We start from the raw sequence: 21,968 nt of genomic DNA on the forward strand, positions 1-21,968 counted from the left end.
ATTGTATTGTAATTTGGTAGAAAAAACCCCTCTAGAACAGTACCGGCTTATCCATGATCCGTGTGTACAAAGTTTTCATCTTTGAAGGCCCCACTGTAAAAATTGAAACCTGAAGTTAAATGGTTGACGTTGGCAAAAAAGTTTCCCTCCGTGTGAACTGAATGTGTTGGTCTAACCAGGGCTTGCTTCAGATATTAGGGGTAAAATCAGTGTTGATGCCCCCCTTTGTTTAACTTGAGTAATGCATATTTTCCCACAACACCATGGACCCACCAAGCCCAGCTAACATCTGGCCAGGTTTACCTATGCTGATACCAACTCTGGGATCTAACAGTTTCTACATTACTTTTTCTGTATTTTTCCCCTCTAAAATACAAATAAACACACAGAACACACAGATGCTGGGACAACGTCATGTATTCCGATTGATCTTTTGCAGCAAAATTAAACAGAAAATTGACAAGTTCTTTGTGAAGAACAACGTACATATTTTTCTAAAAGCAGAGTACAGTAGTTTCTGAGCGCAACAGTATACAGTACAAAAAGTGTGCAATGTGATCTACCTGCAACCAACGATTAGCTACACAGAGATTTTCACTTCTTCACATACGTAAGCAGTGTTAGCGTGACTGAATCTTCAAGAAAACCTGAAAGTGAACGTCAACTTTTATCATCTTCTTATTTTTAGGGCCAACATTCTCTGCCAATGAATCTCTTAATATTATCTTTTTACAGGGGTCCAAGCTTATTTTTGCCAGATACAGAGCTTCAAACTCCCTGTATTTGTTGCTTTAGACCTACTCTGTGCTCAGTTGTAAATTGTTTTTCAGTGAAATGGCAGAGACAGATTGAGCAGAATGGGTTTAAAACTTGGCACAAAGCAGAACTGAAGCAGGAGAAAAAAAAAAGCCCGTTCTGCTCTGTAGGCCAATGAGGTTTTTTTCTCTCTCATGCTTAAGCCCTTCTCCAGGTCCAGTTGTAACTTGTCAGGCTGAGCGGGACGATAAGTTTTATTTGCTCAGAATGCTCCTCCAAGCAGTTTTTCTACAACTTGCATTCTAGCTGCAGGTGTATCTACAAGGGATTGCAGTTTGAAATATGTGACGGGGGTTATTATTATGGACAAATTCTTAGAGAACCCTTTTCAAGTTAGAAGGAATATGTCATTAGGTTTTAAATATGTATTCTGAAAGGAGCATAACGTTGGACAAATACACTGATTCCAACAAAGCATCACTTACTAGGTTATATATTCTTTCAATAAAATAAGTGTTTTATCAGCAGGGGATTATCACTACTAGTTGTCACTGCCTCCTAGACAACTGCTCTGTATAATCCACCATCACCATAGATTAGCTGTGTTCTGTCAATATACAGTGTATACAAAAGACAAACAATCAGAACTGTGAGTGGGATTATACAGTGCTCAGCAGTCAGAGCACTGCTACATCTGCAGTAGAGAAAACTGTGTTTTTCTCACAACTGCTGCATCCAGTAATCGAAGTGATACATTCCTGGAATCAGGTCCTCTTCGCCTAAATCATGCTGCTTTCAGGTGAGGTAACAAAAACCTGCTGACATATTCCCTTTAAAGCTTAAGATTCTTAGTGCAGATAACCTCCACTAGAAGGCACTTAGGAACTTACTGCATTACGTTTTATAATTTAGTACAGTGTATGAATCCTATGCAGTTTGGTCCTAATTGTCCCCTTTTGGTAATTAATGGAGGCCAAAAAATTTAGAATTTAACTCTATCTTTGCAGATGTCATAAAGACAAAACTCTGATCTTCAACATAATATATTAAAGAAGTACCGTATTTAACGCTACATCTGCTGTAGTTAGATGAAAAAAGTTGTGTTCAGACCTGGGCAATCTACATTAGTTACCTGCACATAATGGAAACAGAATTGTGTGGCTAATACTGCATATTATGCAACTGGTAAGAAATTATTTTATTTATTAGGATCAATTCCTCCCATTTTGCTGGAAGCTGTGAAGGGTCTCGAGGACCACTGGTCTTATCTAATGTGGACTGCAGCTTCTATATTTAGGTTAGAAATATAGATCTACACTGGTATGAAGCCTGGTTTGTGTGTCAGTGGTCCTGTCAGGGCTTCCATCCGAAGTCTTCCGCAAAACTGGTTTCGGACGCACGCTGCAACGGGGCCATTGACTATAATGGTTATAATGGTGCAGACGGTGTCACCGTGTATTCTGTTATGCACCATTTTAGGGAGTATACGCTTTCTGGAGGTGGACAACAAGACGTAGTAGACTGAATCTGGTTTTCCACTTCCTGTTGCGTATACTCCCGAAAATGGTTCACAACAGAGCACACGATGACTGCATCTGCACGGTTACAGTCAATGGCCCCATCGGTGCATACGTCTGAAACCCGTTTTTCAGGCGGTTCGGACGGAAGCAGTGAAGGGACCACTAAACGGAGATAAGAACGCAATGTAAAAGGGCAAATGGTTGACATTTGGTTGAGTGCTGCAGGTCTATTGAATATTGTGATAGACCTCAATAGACAAAGAAATATTTCGCCATATTTCTCTATAAATATGCCTGTCTGGCGCTTCTAAAACGACAGTTTAATTTTCTATGGAGGGACTAAGATAAGTGGTTATCAGATAAATCTATTAACTTTCCTAAGTCATTAATAGTAGGATTGGGCATGATAAAATCCAACCTAACCTGGCGACATATGAAGTCATAGTGAGGATTCTACATTCACATGAGATTATCTATGATCGCTAACACAAATCTAGACAGGTTAATGTTGTAATGTTCATAGTGATTCCTGATTGTATCTTTCTGAGATTTGTACACAATACAATGTACTATTGGTTAGTAGGAATTTCCTAAAATAGTACAAAAAAATCGGAGTTCTGGAGATGCACGTAGCAGGAGGTCACTATATGGTTGTATATGTAAGTTTAGTGAGTAATAGCATAACAAGCCTTCTATGTAACAGAAGTCATATTTAATGGGGATAACACCAGTGTTTGGGAAGCTGCATCAGAATGTACAATAAAAATAATGTCTCTCTTACAGTCTGCAATGGTCAGTGGGTTTCTCTACATGTGCTTATGTGTCTTATAAGTTGAAACTGGTTTACGACATGTCGTCACATGGCATCTGTATCATGGCTATTACCTGTGATTGTCTTCTAGAATTCATTGATTGCTTTATTTACCCTCTTTTATAGATGATAGGGAGAGTGGAAACATTATCGGGAGCTGACCTATTTCTTCTGACATCTCATAGATATGCTGTACTTTCAAATATATCATTGATGGTGGTCCAAGACCAAACAATCGTTTGGGCAAAGGTTAGAAGAATTACTTGAAGGTCCAGGAGAACTATACTACATTTCTAATTGTAGGTATTTGCTAATATTATTATTATTATGACACCTACTACATATTGGGATAGGATTTTGGAGATGGGAATAGCTCTTTAATTATAATATCTGGGGCTAAAGGTGCACTACACTTCCAATATCAATAGGTTTTTCCCTTAGAGATAAGAAAATATTTCATTGAAGCCAATTGAAGCTGAAAGGCCATCACCTGGTCCATTACCTTAATGGCTTGGGAATGCTTATCAATAATTATAATGCTAATTTGGGACGTTTAAGCCCACTCCGGGAGCGCATGTGAGCACTTGAAAAAAGTGTCCAAGTGTAGGCTTGGGTTTATTAAAGGGAACCTGTCAAGTCCATTATGCCCTCCAAGCCAGCAGCATTTACATTTTCATGTCCTGATTCACTTCCTAACCAGCCCTGAATAACATCATTCTCTAAATTAAAAAAGCATTTATTACCTCCGTTTTTCTTAGACAAATTTGGCCTGTGACTAGTCGCAGTGGCGTTAGTTCCCCTGACTAGTTGGTCCTTTTTACGTGTTATCACGCCCCTGTGGGTGTGATAGCATGATTTCCAAGAGCAGCATCACCACCAGTTCTCGGAAATCCCGCACATGTACGCATTTCATTTCAGCCGCTTCAGAAGCTGGGTGTACTTGGCTTGGCTTCAGAGGTCGCACTGCACATGATCCAAAGCATTCTGCACTTCCACTCATGTGCAGAGTGCCTCTATAGCTAGGTGTACACTTCCCGGATTCAGAGGTGCACTGTGCATGGTCGGAAGTGCAGAAGACTTTGGATCATGTGCTGTGCGCCCTCTGAAGGCAGGACACATTTCACCCAGCTTCTGAATAAGCACTGACTAGTCACAGGCCTAGTTTCAATAAGAAAAACAAAAGTGATACATTTTTTAAGCTTTATTTTAGATAATGATGTTATGCTGGGCTGGTTAGGAAGGGAATTTGGACATGTAAATACTGCTGGCTTGGAGGGCATAAGGGACCTGACAAGTTGCTTTTAAGCTACACTCATTCTGCGACTAAATTTGTAGGACTGTTCCAGCAAAATCAGGAGTGCTGGCAAGTAGGTTTGGAGGTCTTAGCTTGCTGGACGACAAAAACCGATGGCAAAAATCTCTAAAATCTGCTGATTTCCCTTCTGCTATAATCAGTTTTTGAACCTGAGAATCAATCTATAGGTGCTCAGTGTATAGAAATAAAACATTGACTTGATATTGTATTTTGTTTGTAAGGTTAAATTCACACATGTGATTGCTACCACCCGAGAGAAAAACAGACTGATCTTTTTTTAAGGTGCCATCCTACTTATTTCCATTTTTTCCTTTTTTTGTCACTCAAGCAAGTAGACTGGTTGAGTGTTTTTAATCCATTGACTTTTAATTAATGATGAGCGAAAACTAAATAGTCAAGTTATTCTTACCGAATACTCAGTACTATTCCAGTATTCATCATGAATACGGTAATTGAAGCTAATGCAAGTCAATGGGGAACCCGAGCATTTTTTTTTTAAGTTTTCCTAGCAATATACTCGGATTCCCCATTGACTTGCATTAGGTTCATTATTCGTGACGAATAATGGAATAGTACTTGGTATTTGGTATGAATAACCCGAACCTGAATATTTTGTATTCGCTCATCATTACCTTTAATGTATCAGTTAAAAACAGATGAAACTTGGATGGAAAACTAAAGTACAAGGTCTGTCTTTTGTGTTTCATCTGTATTTGAGGGATCCCCATAAATTTTAATGGCCGAGTCTGAACTGCAAAACCAATGGGAACAGGACATGCTCTGAGTCTCATTCACCGGACACAAGGATCCATTTTTAAAACTAATGTGTCTATGGATCAATGAAACTATGGGTCAGTGTAATGTCCAAGAATAAAATAGGATACGTACATTATTTGTGTGAATTTAGCGTAAGACAAGAAAGTCTACTTAAGGCCTGAGACACACGTCCACAGAAAACACGTGCGCGTCTCGAGGTCCGTTTTTCGGGTCCGTGTTCCATTATTGAAGTCCATTTCTCCGGTACGTATGACATCAGTCAGTGTGATAGCGTATGCTTGCCATGCATGCGTGTTGAATGGCCGTGTATGCGTGAGAAACGTACGTGTCATGTCCGTGTGCAGTCTGTGTGTTTTGAGCCGTTTCACCATTATAAAAAAAAAAAAACGCACACGGACCGTACGGACAGCACACGTACATGGTCCATGTCACGTACGTGCAGACATGGACCCATTGACTTTAGCGGGTCCGTGTCTGCGTGATGCCGGCGAAACGCAGACATGTCATCCGTGTAAAAAAACGCACACATGTACAAACCACACGGACACACGTTCCGTGTGGCTTTACGTGTGTGTGCCTGTTACCATAGGGTAACATTGGTGCACGTGTGTTCGTGCCGCCGGTACGTGTCAAAAAGTCCCAAACACGTACCGGCGGCACGGATGTGTGTTGCAGGCCTAACGGAGTCTCCACTATCTCATGACGGGGCAGACAATTTCAGAATCAGCTCTACCTTTCCGATCCACTCCAGACATCATCTATAAGAAGAGGGTTTAGCTGCCCACATCCATGGGCAGCATTTAGGGATATTCAAAGGCAGTCAATTTGCTGCAGAAATGTTTTGTGACTGAAAATCAGTTCCATACATCTGAATAGGGTAGTTTGATGGGTGCACATGGAATCCCGATGAGTGGGACAGTCACAGACTACAACAAATCTCCTACGTGTGAATTCACGCTTAGACAGTTTGACAATTTATTTCTGACAATTTGTCCTACTGATTAAGATGCCAGCACAATGGGGTCCTCTTGTGTACAAAAGGAGCTTGGGTCGCAAGAGTCCTACAATTTCAGACTCTGCGAACCTACATTCAGTAATAACAGGTGTATCTTTAACTCTGAGGTGAGGAGGAGGTGAAACATCTTTAGGAACTCAAATGTACAATCTAAGGCCAATAATGTGTCTGAGAAATTGCATTAATGTAGTACAAACTAAAACATTTTCCTCATACATAATATAAGGCAAAAATAGGGCTTAATTTCAAATGTGCAAAACTGCTGCACTGAGGAAAATGCACACTAGGGGGCGGTATACACAAAAACGAAATCATGATGAAGTGCACTTATAGGACACGGCAAACATGGGAAGGAAGCCTGAAAAAGCCTCAGATGATTTACAGCAGCTAAGCTTTCATCTCTAATAGCTGCACATTTATTACATAAGATGTGTGCACTATACTGGCCTTTCGGTAATAATCCTAACTGTATATATGGTATATAGTCACATCAGAACAGTAGGTATAGTAAAACAAACACAGAAGAGGCCAGTATATTATCATCTTCGCACTAGGCCGTATATAGTTGCCGATGGTGCTGCATATATCAACAGTCACGATGTGTACATATAAGAATGCTGGTGGTTTGTAAAAGCTGAGAACCAATCTATAAGTGCTAAGTGTCTAGACATATAGCGTTAAACCAAATGATAAGATGTCTTTTGTGTGTAAGACATGGAAGTCTACTACAGCGATTCTTCTCTGTTCTCTGCCCAAGCGCATTAAGGTTCTATCACAGAGACCAAGCCTGATTTGGGCCGACAGTGAAAAGCAGTAGTCCCTTCTTGGCAACAAGAACAAGTACTCAAGGACAATAGGCGAAAGTCACAGTCGACATTGGGAGGATATGTACAGAAAGCTATGCACAGTCTAAATAGTCTAAATATACAGAGAGGTATGTACACAAGGTGCTGAATGCTCCTCTGAACAAGATGGCTAACAGAAAAGGGCGTCATGCAGGCAGGATGTGATGAAATGACGCCCTGAAGGACAAAATATACTCATTACTAAAGATGTAAATAGTTTACAAAGTGCCACATTAAAAAAGCCAGGTTCATCTCCGCCAGTCCTAGAACCATTCTAAGCTTCCTTAATTCAGTAGGCACCCAGTGGAACTACAACATCTTTGGCTTCCCCTCAATGCTCACAGTCAGTGGCAACAACTTCTGGCACAGCAGGAGCCATTCTTAAATCAGGGATGTAGGGATGTGATCCCTAATCCGTGCAAGGTAAGCAGTATGAGCTCCCCACAAATACACACACGTTAGGATATCTCCAGCAGGGGGGTTCTTCATCCTTGAAGTTGATGCTATTCCGGGACTTCTGGGTGTGCATGCAAGGTACAATCTCCTCTTCTGTAAATTTCCCAGAAACCTTTCTCCAGCTGCTCAAGATGAGCGCTAAGAGGAAGCTGCAAATTCAAGTGCCTGAGGAGTGAATCCAACCAGAGCTGGAGGGTCGAGAAACTTGGCCTGTAAAAGAGTAAAAAAAAAAATGATGTTCAAAATGTCTTCTGTCTGATGGCCCCTTGATTGGACTTCAATCCTGCACCTGAGTCCTTCAAGGCATCAGTGCTACCAAGCTGCCCCTTCAATAATTAAAACACACTGAATTTAACCACCTTCACCCTCTAGCCTGTTTTTACCTTACAGATTACGTCAAATTTTTCAATTCTGATCAGTATCACTTTATGAAGTAATAACTCTAGAACGCTTTAATGGATCCCAGTGCTTCTAAGACTGTTTTTTCGTGACACATTGTACTTCATGTCAGTGGTAAATTTTGGTTGATACGATTTGCTTTTATTTATGAAAATATCGTCAATCTGACCAAAAAGTAACATTTCTCTCATGTTTTCTATACATCAGCATCAATATTAAAACTTTTTTTTTGTTAGGAAGTTAGAAGGGTTACAATTTTATCACCAATTTTGCATTTTTCTAACAACATTTACAAAATCAATTTCTTTAGGGATCACATGACATTTGAAGTGACTTTGAAGGGCCTATGTGCCAGAAAATACCCAAAAGTAATAAAATGAAAATTCTACTTTTACAAACAAAAATATTGTTTTAGCTTCAAATTTTGCATTTTGCCCCCCCCCCCTTCTATCATGACATCATGCTATCTTGCTGACGCCTGGCAGATTATCTATCAAGCCTCCTGATGATCCACTGATGGAGAAAGGCGTTGAGGCATTTTAGAGGCATCACTGAGACGCACATGTGACCTCCGCACGATAAGTGTTTATTTGACTACCTCATTATACATTGTTTGGCTGCTCAGAACCTTATTGCACTTACACTTTGTTAGCATATGCACTTTTCATATACAGTGCCTACAAGTAGTATTCAACCCCCTGCAGATTTAGCAGGTTTGATAAGATGCAAATAAGTTAGAGCCTGCAAACTTCAAACAAGAGCAGGATTTATTAACAGATGCATAAATCTTACAAACCAACAAGTTATGTTGCTCAGTTAAATTTTAATAAATTTTCAACATAAAAGTGTGGGTCAATTATTATTCAACCCCTAGGTTTAATATTTTGTGGAATAACCCTTGTTTGCAATTACAGCTAATAATCGTCTTTTATAAGACCTGATCAGGCCGGCACAGGTCTCTGGAGTTATCTTGGCCCACTCCTCCATGCAGATCTTCTCCAAGTTATCTAGGTTCTTTGGGTGTCTCATGTGGACTTTAATCTTGAGCTCCTTCCACAAGTTTTCAATTGGGTTAAGGTCAGGAGACTGACTAGGCCACTGCAACACCTTGATTTTTTTCCCTCTTGAACCAGGCCTTGGTTTTCTTGGCTGTGTGCTTTGGGTCGTTGTCTTGTTGGAAGATGAAATGACGACCCATCTTAAGATCCTTGATGGAGGAGCGCAGGTTCTTGGCCAAAATCTCCAGGTAGGCCGTGCTATCCATCTTCCCATGGATGCGGACCAGATGGCCAGGCCCCTTGGCTGAGAAACAGCCCCACAGCATGATGCTGCCACCACCATGCTTTACTGTAGGGATGGTATTCTTGGGGTCGTATGCAGTGCCATCCAGTCTCCAAACGTCACGTGTGTGGTTGGCACCAAAGATCTCGATCTTGGTCTCATCAGACCAGAGAACCTTGAACCCGTCTGTCTCAGAGTCCTCCAAGTGATCATGAGCAAACTGTAGACGAGCCTTGACATGACGCTTTGAAAGTAAAGGTACCTTATGGGCTCGTCTGGAACGGAGACCATTGCGGTGGAGTACGTTACTTATGGTATTGACTGAAACCAATGTCCCCACTGCCATGAGATCTTCCCGGAGCTCCTTCCTTGTTGTCCTTGGGTTAGCCTTGACTCTTCAGACAAGCCTGGCCTCGGCACGGGTGGAAACTTTCAAAGGCTGTCCAGGCCGTGGAAGGCTAACAGTAGTTCCATAAGCCTTCCACTTCCGGATGATGTTCCCAACAGTAGAGACAGGTAGGCCCAACTCCTTGGAAAGGGTTTTGTACCCCTTGCCAGCCTTGTGACCTTCCACGATCTTGTCTCTGATGGCCTTGGAATGCTCCTTTGTCTTTCCCATGTTGACCAAGTATGAGTGCTGTTCACAAGTTTGGGGAGGGTCTTAATTAGTCAGAAAAGGCTGGAAAAAGAGATAATTAATCCAAACATGTGAAGCTTATTGTTCTTTGTGCCTGAAATACTTCTTAATACTTTAGGGGAACCAAACAGAATTCTTGTGGTTTGAGGGGTTGAATAATAAATGACCCTCTGAATAAACTTTTCACAATTTAAAAAAAAAATAAAAAAAGAAATAACATTCTTTTTTGCTGCAGTGCATTTCACACTTCCAGGCTGATCTACAGTCCAAATGTCACAATGCCAAGTTAATTCCGAATGTGTAAACCAGCTAAATCTGCAGGGGGTTGAATACTACTTGTAGGCACTGTATATCATTGAATCAGCACTTTACTTTATGAGTCATATGCACGTTGCACTTTATTCAACAAGTGTATTGATTTGCTGATTATCATTGTGGTTCTGGCTTTTGCGTCTCACAATTGAGAGTATATAAGAGAGCAACCAGAGGTGAGTCTTTTTACTGGAGCATCAGTTTTGAATAAGGCCTGACCCCATTATTGATTGGAGGTTTAATTGAGGTCCTGGATATTATAGTATCATTGTGGACCCCTTCATATATATCCAGTATCTGATATCCGGCTGGATAGAGGGTTATATGTGTGTCTTTTTATCCTGTTCTCTACTTTAAGTATACCTTGCTTACCTGTCCTTGATTTTCATGACCTTCTGTAAGGGCTGAATAGGGCCTCTTCAGGGACAGTCGTCGCCGAATGGGGGCGCCATATCCGTACCATTGTAGGGTGCCGACCTCCGCGGTAGGTAGAGGACAGGAGGGAGGTGCATCTTTTTAGGATGAGAACTTTACCATCCTCCCTTTTTCATTCATTTTTTGAGGTGATTTAGAGGTATTATTGAGACGCACCTGTGACCTCTGTATGAGAAGATTTCTTACCAGTATTGAGACGCACCTGTGACTTCTGGATGAGAAGTGTCCTTAACAAATGGCTGCCCAGTATCTAGGGCATGACATGCATTGGCACTTTTTTTGTTGACGTGTACCACATTCATTTTGTATGAAATGCGAAGTGGACTATATGCACTTCTTGCTGCATGATCACTCTGTGAGTCATATGCACTCTGCACTTTATGCAACAAGTGTGAATTCTGCTAATGATTACGGTGAATCTTTTGTGTATGCCTCTTGATTGAGGTGATATAGGAGGGCAACTGGACCTCTGTACACATATGCATTGTTTGACATCTTGACAGATAGATGGTTATATGTGCGTTTCGTACCCTGTCCACTAAATAAAGCTTACCCTGCCTATATGCCTTCTGATTTATGATCTTTGTGAGGGCATACTAGGGTTTACACAGGGACAGCCATCGCCAAGTGGGGGCACCACATTCCTATCATTTTAGGGTGCCGACCCCCGCGATACGTAGAGGACAGGAGGGAGGTATATCTCTATTAGGGTGAGAATCTTACCCTCCTCCCCTTTTTCTTTTCATTTTCTATATTGTGTCATTTGCACTGGGTTTTTGGAATTTTTAGCGTGTATTTAATATTAAAGATTGACTTTTTAAAGGGTTATATTATTTGTTATGCAACACTTCCCTTTCGTCATATATTTTGCATTTCCACAAAGGTAACAGGGGAAAGTGGACTGTAAAATTTGTGCAATTTCTCCTGAGTATTCTGATACCCGATATATGGTGGAAAACGACTATTTCGGTGCACAGGAGTGCTCAGAACAGAAGGAGCACTACCTGACTTTTGGAGTGCAAAGTTGGCTGGAATAGATAGCGGACACCATGTCGCTTTTGCAGACCTCCTGACATGCCTAAACAGCAGAATCCCCGTACAAGAGACCCCATTTTGGAAGATACACCTTTCAAAGAATTCTTCTAAGGATGTAGTGAGTATTTTTAAACCACAGGTGATTCACAGAATTGTAGAACATTGGGCTGGGTAAATGAAACATTCCCATTTTTTCCAATAAAATGTTTCTTTCACCCCAAGTGTTTCATTTTCAAAAGGGGTAATAGGAGAAAACAAAAAGTGCAATTTGTTGTGCAATTTCTGTGAAAACTACTTTTGAAGCACAGTGCAAAGCTGAGAAGGGAAGGAGCACTATATTATAGTGCAGATTTTGCTGGAATGGTTTGAGGGTGCCATGTCACATTGAGCTCGTGACATTCCAGAAAAGCAGACACCCCAAGAGAGAAATGTGCATGCGCAGGAGTGCAAGGGAGGCCTCTGTGTGGATGATGTAGAACTCGTCATCTACACGGAGCTGGGAAGGACGCCGGCAATGGAAAGAAGAGAAGAGGTGCCTGACCAGGAGCAGCGAGGCCCATTGGACCTGACCGTCCAGCAGGAGAGTATAATAAAAGATGTTTTTTATGTTATACAGAGTGGCCTGGGCTCTTATATACAGTATTCTACAATGCTGTATAAAAGAGCTTACTGCTGTGGCCACAGCTAATAAGGGACAAATCTGATGACAAGTTCCCTTTAAGAAGGGTTTGTCTAGTGGTGGCCAACCACTTAAATGATGCATAAAGCGGGCTTTACACGCTGCGTCACGGGGTGATCGCTGCCGTAGCGAACAATATCGCTACGGCAGCGTCACACGCAATTACCTGTTCACCGACGTCGCTTTGGCCCCCGAACAATCTCTCGTTTAAAGGGGAGGTTCGTTCGGCGTCACTAAGCGGCCGCCCAATAGAAGCGGAGGGGCAGAGATAGGCGGCCGAACATCCCGGCCACCTCCATCATTCCTCATTGCCGGCGGCCGCACATACGATGTTGTTCCTCGTTCCTGCGGTGTCACACATAGCGATGTGTGCTTCCGCAGGAACAACAAACAACCTGCGTTCCAAATGAGGAACGATTTTTTTAAAAGTGAACGACGTGAACACGACGAACGCTTTCACACCTTTTTGCGATCGTTACTGATCGCAAAAAGGTGTCACACACAACGACATCGCTAACGAGGCCGGATGTGCGTCACCAACACCGTGACCCCGACGATATCTCGTTAGCGATGTCGTTGTGTGTAAATGGGCCTTCAAGCTGTAATAGCTGTCATGAACACTTCAACAATACTTGATATTGGGGCATATTTACTACTGTAAGAGTGCCTTAACTTTAGGGGAAAATGCATCAAAATCTGGCACCTTTTGGTACAAATTGTTACATCTAATGATAAATTGATCTGTTTAAAATTATTTGTGACTCACTTGGGAAGGAGAATGGCTTTGCACAGAAAGGAGTGTGACACAAAATTTGCTGTATTCAATGAGGTTAGACAAAACTCTCTACAATTGTACCACATATATCCTTTAGCAAAGGTCATTATAATAAATGTGGTTGATTTTTAGAGGCACTAGCCTAGGTTTGCAGTAACTACAGTATTGTACAGGATTAGTTAAACTTCCTCTGCTGAGCCTTTCTGTAGATCACCGTCAAAATTTGGCAAAAAATTTTTTTTAAAATATTTAACTATGTTGTTACAAACATTATTTATTTATTTTATTTTTTTATTTAACCAGCGCTATCACAGTAACCTACCGTTTTTCAGGATCTAAATCACAGCATAATACTGCACTGGGAAAGAATCCAGGCGGGCAATTAGTGGGGCAAAATCGATCCAAGAAGGCACGAACATTCAGCCCAAAATCCATGGTGCGAGGAAGATAATCAGGGTCTGCATTCACACGGCCGATAATCTGAAAGAGACCAGAAAAAAAGATGGATACACAAAGTATTGTATATCACACACACATTAATAGATGTGGAAAGAACAAATAAACTAAGAAAAAGGGAAAGTAAGTGGGTGGAAAAAGAACGTCTGATTACCTCGCAGAGCACGATCCCAAAGGAGAAAACATCTACAGATTCATCGTAACTCCTTCCTGCAACAAGAAAAAAAAGCGTCTGAGACACTGATAAGACTGAAGCCTCAGCACAGCGCAGATACATGTAATCCTCTAAAATATGGGATATCCTAAAAGTATATTCCACCATTCTGTTACTAAATGTACCACCGTATAATGCTGTATATAGTGTATAATGCACAGGGTGAATTGGTCTGTATAGGCAAGGACATGGAGTGGGTCAGTGTTTTTATATACTTTTTTGGGGGTTATTAATTTTTTGTATGTTGTATGGGCAGTGGCACCATAATATTCAATGAGAAGGGTACATCCAATTGTCTTGCATACATTTTGATAATGGGCCGCAGTTTACAGCCTGTTTACACCTCGTTTTGTGCCTTAATATTTTACATGCAATAAGAAAGCTCCCAGTGTATATATTTAACACATCCATAGTCTCCCATGGACCAAGCTATTGGCAAAAGAGTATACTATACTAGGCTATTCCATAGAATATTAAACAGTTATTGCAGGAATGGGCTATTAGTTTTCTTGAGGATGAGACCATGACCATTTTGGAGAGACGAAACGATAGGCTGAAATTAATTTTGCTCAATATTAAAATTAATAACTTTATAATTCGTATTTTATATTCATTTTATTGCTTATATATGTTATGATAGGGCTCATTGTATCATGTAGTTTTATCAGTAGCAGGTAATCAATACAAAAAATGTAAATACCACTGCTCCTTTTATTTAGCCCTTGTATCTTGATAAACAGCTCCCCCCATACCTTATAATGTCCCCAGTAATCGCTACACAGTATGGTGTCCCTACAGCCCTACACACAGTATAATTCCCTCAGTCTTTGAAAGAATATGATCCCCTACATTCCCCACACAGTGTGTCCTAACAAAACCACAAACAGTATAATCCCCCACAGCTCCACACAGTAAGATGTCCAAGCAGTACCCATACACTATGATCTCCCACAGCACCACACATTATGTTTGACCTTCCAGTCACCCACACACTATGGTCCACCACAGCTGCCCGCACAGTAATGTGTCACCACAGCCCTCCACAAACATTATATTGCCCCCACAGTCCCCTACACAGTATGATCGCCCTCACACAGTATGACTCCCCAATGGTGCTTCACACACAGCAGGGCTATCGACTTAAAGGGAACCTGTCAGGTGCAATATGCACCCAGAACCACGAGCAGTTCTAGGTGCATACTGCTAATCCCTGCCTAACTGTCCCTGTATACATTAGTATAGATAAAGAGATCTTTAGAAAAAGTACCACATTTTTAGCTTTATAAGACGCACTTTTGTTTTGGGGGAAAGTAGGGGGTGCGTCTTATAATCCGAATATACAGATTATATACTGCAGCGCCCAGGGGAGGTGGGGGCAGCTCTGGAGCGGTGCTGGAGGCTGAGGCAGGCTTGTGGAGGCTGGTTGAGGCTGCAGGAGGCAGCGGGAGATCTCCTGCTCCCGCTCATATAATATGCACTGCCGCTGTCCATCACCATGGTGCTGAAACCGCACCGCGGTCATGGGCTGGGGGAGCAGCGCATATTATATATGCATGCGCCCCTTTGATGGCACATGCCCCCCTGTGTTAGATATGGCCCCCATGCTGCTGCCAATAGTAAAATAAAAAACTCTTTACTTACCTCCTCCAGCGTGTCTCCCCGGTCTCCCTGCTGCCGCTGTGATCAGGCACGCAGAGATGATGTCACTCTGCTGTGCCGATCACATAACCGGCAGCGAGAACCAGGGAGTGCAGGAGCTCAGCAGCACGAAGGGACACACGAGGGATTACAGCGCCGGAGAAGATAAATAAAGCGTTCTTTATTTTACTATGGGCAGCAGCATAGGGGCCATAGTAAACACAGGGGGACGTGTGCCATGCATAGGGGGCCATGGGCAGCACAGGGGGACGTGTGCCATCCATAGGGGGCCATGGGCAGCACAGGGGAATGTGTGCCATCCATAGTGGGCCATGGGCAGCACAGGGGGATGTGTGCCATCCATAGAGAGCCATGGGCAGCACAGGGGGACATGTGCCATCCATAGGGGTCCATGGGCAGCACAGGGGGAAGTGTGCCATCCATAGGAGACCTGTGCCAGCCGTAGGAGACGTGTGCCATCTATAGGAGACCTGTGCCAGCAATAGGAGACATGTGCCAGCAATAGGGGACGTGTGCCAGCAATAGGGGACGTGTGCCATCAATGGGGGACGTGTTCCAGCACAAGGGGGCTATATTCAATATAAGGGGACCATATTCAGATTAAGGGGGCTATTTTTAGGATGGGGGGGCTATGAGGGACATATACACTATATGATTTGTTAAACGTCCACTGGCATTATAAGACGGAACCCATTTAACATTAAAAAAAAATAAATCTCTTTTCCTTCACCAAATTTGGGGGTGCGTCTTATAATCAGGTGCGTCTTATAAAGCGAAAAATACGGTATTTCTAAAGATCTTTTACTGTATGCTAATGAGTGACAGCAGTAGTCCCAAGGGCATTGCTTCCCTTGCTACTCGCCCCCATTAGCATGTTAGTACGCCACTGCAGACATGCTAACATGCTAATGAATGTGCAGCGTCAGAGGATGATCACTCACCTCTCCGTCACCATCGCGTCCGACGCTGGATTTCAGCTCACTACGCATGACCCCGGAGTTTGAGTCATGGCCACTATGTACGCGTCCTGGCTTCAAACTGAAGTAGTGTGCATAACCCAAACTCCGCAGTCATGCGCACTGAGCCGAAATCCAACGTCGGACGTGATGGCGGCAGAGAGGTGAGTGAGATCATCCTGTGACGCTACCATTCGTTAGCATGATAGCACACCGACAGGGGCGTACTAACATACTAATGGGGGCGACTAGCAAGGGAAGCAACGCCCTCGGGGCTATTGCTCCCACTCATTAGCATACTTTTTCTAAAGATCTATTTATCTATGCTAGTGTATACAGGGATGGTTCTGCAGGGATTAACAATATGCACCCAAAACTGCTCGTGGTTCTGGATGCATATTGCACCTGACAGGTTCACTTTAACTTTTTTTTTTTTTTATCTGCACAGCTTATCAAAAAAATCACAGAGACGAAGGGAATTTTGTTTACTTACCGTAAATTCCTTTTCTTCTAGCTCTAATTGGGAGACCCAGACAATTGGGGTGTATAGGCTATGCCTCCGGAGGCCGCACAAAGTACTACACTTAAAAGTGTTAGGCCCCTCCCCTTCTGCCTATACACCCCCCGTGCTCCCACGGGCTGCTCAGTTTTGGTGCAAAAGCAAGAAGGAGGAAAAATAATTATGAACTGGTTTAAAGTAACTTCAATCCGAAGGAAACTCGGAGAACTGAAACCATTCAACATGAACAACATGTGTACACAAAAAAACAGGGGCGGGTGCTGGGTCTCCCAATTAGAGCTAGAAGAAAAGGAATTTACGGTAAGTAAACAAAATTCCCTTCTTCTTTTTCGCTCTATTGGGAGACCCAGACAATTGGGACGTCCAAAAGCAGTCCCTGGGTGGGTAAAATAATACCTCGTAAGAGAGCCGTAAAACGGCCCTTTCCTACAGGTGGGCAACCGCCGCCTGAAGGACTCGTCTACCTAGGCTGGCATCCGCCGCAGCATAGGTATGCACCTGATAGTGCTTCGTGAAAGTGTGCAGGCTCGACCAGGTAGCCGCCTGACACACCTGTTGAGCCGCAGCCTGGTGCCTCAAAGCCCAGGACGCTCCCACGGCTCTGGTAGAATGGGCCTTCAGCCCTGAGGGAACCGGAAGCCCAGCCGAACGGTAAGCTTCGATAATTGGCTCCTTGATCCACCGAGCCAGGGTTGATTTGGAAGCCTGTGACCCTTTACGCTGGCCAGCGACAAGGACAAAGAGTGCATCCGAGCGGCGCAGGGGCGCCGTACGAGAAATGTAGAGTCTGAGTGCTCTCACCAGATCTAACAAGTGCAAATCCTTTTCACATTGGTGAACTGGATGAGGATAAAAAGAGGGTAAGGAAATATCCTGATTGAGATGAAAGGGGGATACCACCTTAGGGAGAAATTCCGGAACCGGACGTAGAACCACCTTGTCCTGGTGAAAAACCAGAAAAGGGGCTTTGCACGACAACGCTGCTAGCTCAGACACTCTCCGAAGAGAAGTGACTGCTACTAGAAAAACCACTTTCTGCGAAAGTCGTGAGAGGGAGATATCTCTCATTGGCTCGAATGGTGGTTTCTGAAGAACCATCAGCACCCTGTTTAGATCCCAGGGTTCTAACGGCCGCTTGTAAGGTGGAACGATGTGACAAACTCCCTGCAGGAACGTGCGTACCTGTGGAAGTCTAGCTAGGCGCTTCTGGAAAAACACAGAGAGCGCTGAAACTTGTCCCTTAAGGGAACCGAGCGACAAACCCTTTTCCAGTCCAGATTGAAGGAAGGACAGAAAAGTAGGTAATGCAAATGGCCAGGGAGAAAAACCCTGAGCAGAGCACCACGACAGGAAAATTTTCCACGTCCTGTGATAAATCTTGGCGGACGTTGGTTTCCTAGCCTGTCTCATAGTGGCAATGACTTCTTGAGATAACCCTGAAGACGCTAGGATCCAGGACTCAATGGCCACACAGTCAGGTTGAGGGCCGCAGAATTCAGATGGAAAAACGGCCCTTGAGACAGCAAGTCTGGTCGGTCTGGTAGTGCCCACGGTTGGCCGACCGTGAGATGCCACAGATCCGGGTACCACGACCTCCTCGGCCAGTCTGGAGCGACGAGGATGGCGCGGCGGCAGTCGGCCCTGATCTTGCGTAACACTCTGGGCAACAGTGCCAGCGGAGGAAACACATAAGGGAGCTGAAACTGCGACCAATCCTGAACTAAGGCGTCTGCCGCCAGAGCTCTGGGATCTTGAGACCGTGCCATGAACGTTGGTACCTTGTTGTTGTGCCGGGACGCCATGAGGTCGACGTCCGGCACCCCCCAGCGGCAACAGATCTCCTGAAACACGTCCGGGTGAAGGGACCATTCCCCTGCGTCCATGCCCTGGCGACTGAGATAATCTGCTTCCCAGTTTTCCACGCCTGGGATGTGAACTGCGGATATGGTGGAGGCCGTGGCTTCCACCCACATCAAAATCCGCCGGACTTCCTGGAAGGCTTGTCGACTGCGTGTGCCGCCTTGGTGGTTGATGTATGCCACCGCTGTGGAATTGTCCGACTGAATTCGGATCTGCTTGCCTTCCAGCCACTGCTGGAACGCTTTCAGGGCAAGATACACTGCCCGAATTTCCAGAACATTGATCTGAAGCGAGGACTCTTGCCGGGACCACGTACCCTGAGTCCTGTGGTGGAGAAAAACCGCTCCCCACCCTGACAGACTTGCGTCCGTCGTGACTACTTCCCAGGATGGGGGTAGGAAGGATTTCCCCTTTGATAATGAAGTGGGAAGAAGCCACCACCGAAGGGAAGCTTTGGTCGCCTGAGAGAGGGAGACGGTCCTGTCCCATTTGCGTAGGATGTCCCATTGAAGAGGACGCAGGTGAAACTGCGCGAAAGGGACTGCTTCCATTGCTGCCACCATCTTCCCCAGGAAGTGCATGAGGCGCCTCAAGGGGTGTGACTGGCCTTGAAGGAGAGATTGTACCCCTGTCTGTAGTGACCGCTGCTTGATCAGCGGAATCTTCACTATCGCTGAGAGGGTATGAAACTCCATGCCAAAGTATGTGAGCGATTGGGCCGGTGTCAGATTTGACTTTGGAAAATTGATGATCCACCCGAAACTCTGGAGAGTCTCCAGGGTAGCGTCGAGGCTGTGTTGGCATGCCTCTTGAGAGGGTGCCTTGATCAACAGATCGTCCAAGTACGGGATCACCAAGTGACCCTGAGAATGGAGGACCGCTACTACAGTAGCCATAACCTTGGTGAAAACCCGTGGGGCTGTTGCCAGGCCGAATGGCAGTGCCACGAACTGCAGGTGTTCGTTTCCTATGGCGAAGCGCAAGAAGCGCTGGTGCTCTGGGGCAATCGGAACGTGGAGATAAGCATCTTTGATATCGATCGATGCAAGGAAATCTCCTTGGGACATTGAGGCGATGACGGAGCGAAGGGATTCCATCCGGAACCGTCTGGTCTTTACGTGTTTGTTGAGAAGTTTCAGGTCTAGGACAGGACGGAAAGACCCGTCCTTCTTTGGGACCACAAACAAGTTGGAGTAAAAACCGTGGCCCTGTTGATGAAGAGGAACAGGGACCACCACTCCTTCTGCCTTCAGAGTGCCCAGCGCCTGCAGAAGAGCCTCGGCTCTCTCGGGAGGCGGAGAAGACCTGAAGAATCGAGTCGGGGGACGAGAGATGAACTCTATCTTGTAACCGTGAGACAGAATGTCTCTCACCCAGCGGTCTTTTATTTGTGGCAGCCAGGCGTCGCAAAAGCGGGAGAGCCTGCCACCGACCGAGAATGCTACTAGAGGAGGTCGAAAGTCATGAGGAAGCCGCCTTGTTAGCGGTGCCTCCAATGTTTTTTTTTAGGACGTGACTTAGACCGCCATGCATCAGAGTTCCTTTGTTCTTTCTGAGACCTTTTGGACGAGGAGAATTGGGACCTGCCCGCGCCCCGAAAGGACCGAAACCTCGCCTGCCCTCTCCTCTGTTGGGGAATGTTCTGTTTGGGCTGGGGTAAGGATGTATCCTTTCCCTTGGATTGTTTGATGATTTCATCCAGACGCTCGCCAAACAGCCTGTCGCCAGAAATTGGCAAACTGGTTAAGCGCTTTTTGGAAGCAGAATCTGCCTTCCATTCCCGTAGCCACAAGGCCCTGCGGAGTACCACCGAATTGGCGGTCGCCACCGCCGTACGGCTCACAGAGTCCAGGACAGCATTAATAGCGTAAGACGCAATTGCCGAGGTCTGGGTGGTAATGGATGCCACTTGTGGCGCGGCCGTGCAAGTGGCTGCTTCAATTTGCGCTTGACCTGCTGAGATAGCTTGCAGCGCCCATACGGCTGCGAATGCTGGGGCAAAAGAAGCTCCGATAGCTTCATAGATGGATTTCAACCAGAGCTCCATCTGCCTGTCAGTGGCATCTTTGAGCGAGGCCCCATCTTCCACTGCAAGTATGGATCTAGCCGCCAGTCTGGAGATTGGAGGATCCACTTTGGGACATTGAGTCCAACCTTTAACCACGTCCGGGGGGAAAGGATAACGTGTATCCTTAAGGCGCTTAGAAAAACGCTTATCTGGACAAGCATGGTGATTCTGGATTGCCTCTCTGAAATCAGAGTGGTCTAGAAACATACTCTGTGTCCGCTTGGGAAACCTGAAACGAAATTTCTCCTGCTGAGAAGCTGACTCCTCCGCCGGAGGGGCTGAGGGAGAAATATCCAGCAACTGATGGATGGACGCAATAAGATCGTTTACTATGGCGTCCCCGTCTGGAGTATTAAGATTGAGAGCTCTCTCAGGATCAGAATCCTGATCAGCTGTCTCCGCATCATCAACCAAAGATTCCCCCCGCTGAGACCCTAAACAATATGATGTCGAGGGAAATTCTAAGCGAGCCCGCTTAGTCAATCTGGGGCTGGGGTCTAAGTCAGAACCCTCAGACTGGGATGTAGGAGATACCCCGGGAGGACATCGTTGGTCCAACTGAGGGGGGCCCGGGAACAACGATTCAACAGGGTCCCGTTGCTGAGATACCGGCCTGGACTGCAAGGCTTCTAGTATCTTAGCCATAGTCTCAGAGAGTTTAGCAAACTCAGTCCCCGTCACCTGGACAGTGTCAACAGGTGTCTCCCCCTGGGCCCCTCTTAGCATAGGCTCCGGCTGAAGAAGTGGCACAGGGGTCGAACACTGCACACAATGAGGGTCAGTGGAACCTGCCGGTAGTGGGGTCTTACAAGCGGCGCAGGCAGCATAATAAGCCTGTGTTTTGGCACCCCTGCCTTTTGTGGGCGCCATGCTATAGTTTTCCTTGAGTTACACAAAAGGGTATATAGCCAGAATGCACTGTGCTCATACAGTGTAAAGTATATATTATACACAAATAATGTACCAATACACTACAGCACCATGGGGCTAGCACCAACAGGTGCTGCTTACCAGCCGCCTAAAGCGGTTGTGAGGCCACCAGAGACCGTGTCTGGGTCTCCCAGGACTTGTCCCTCTTCTGCAGCGTCGGTGGAGCTGACAGGAATGGCTGCGGCGTCCTGACGAGATGAGGGAGCTGTGGGCGTGGCCGAGAGAGCGCGAACTGGTGCTCACACCGTGCACAGTGA

At 44.9% G+C, this 21,968-nt stretch overlaps 1 protein-coding gene across 3 annotated transcripts in view; it reads right to left on the reverse strand.

Moving 5' to 3' along the window:
• Positions 1–401: 401 nt before the first annotated feature.
• The window catches only part of LIMK1 (LIM domain kinase 1), a 183,424-nt gene continuing 161,857 nt past the window's right edge, over positions 402–21,968 (reverse strand). For all 3 annotated transcript variants that reach the window (XM_075335372.1, XM_075335371.1, XM_075335373.1), the window contains 3 exons: positions 13,659–13,714; positions 13,371–13,528; positions 402–7,705 (listed from right to left, as the gene is read on the reverse strand). In XM_075335372.1, the coding sequence (XP_075191487.1) occupies positions 7,543–7,705; positions 13,371–13,528; positions 13,659–13,714 (377 nt within the window). In that variant the 3' untranslated portion in view covers positions 402–7,542. The remainder of the gene's footprint in view (positions 7,706–13,370; positions 13,529–13,658; positions 13,715–21,968) is intronic.

This window comes from Anomaloglossus baeobatrachus, chromosome 2 (assembly GCF_048569485.1).
Source record: "Anomaloglossus baeobatrachus isolate aAnoBae1 chromosome 2, aAnoBae1.hap1, whole genome shotgun sequence".
Classification (NCBI taxonomy): Eukaryota; Metazoa; Chordata; class Amphibia; order Anura; family Aromobatidae; genus Anomaloglossus; species Anomaloglossus baeobatrachus.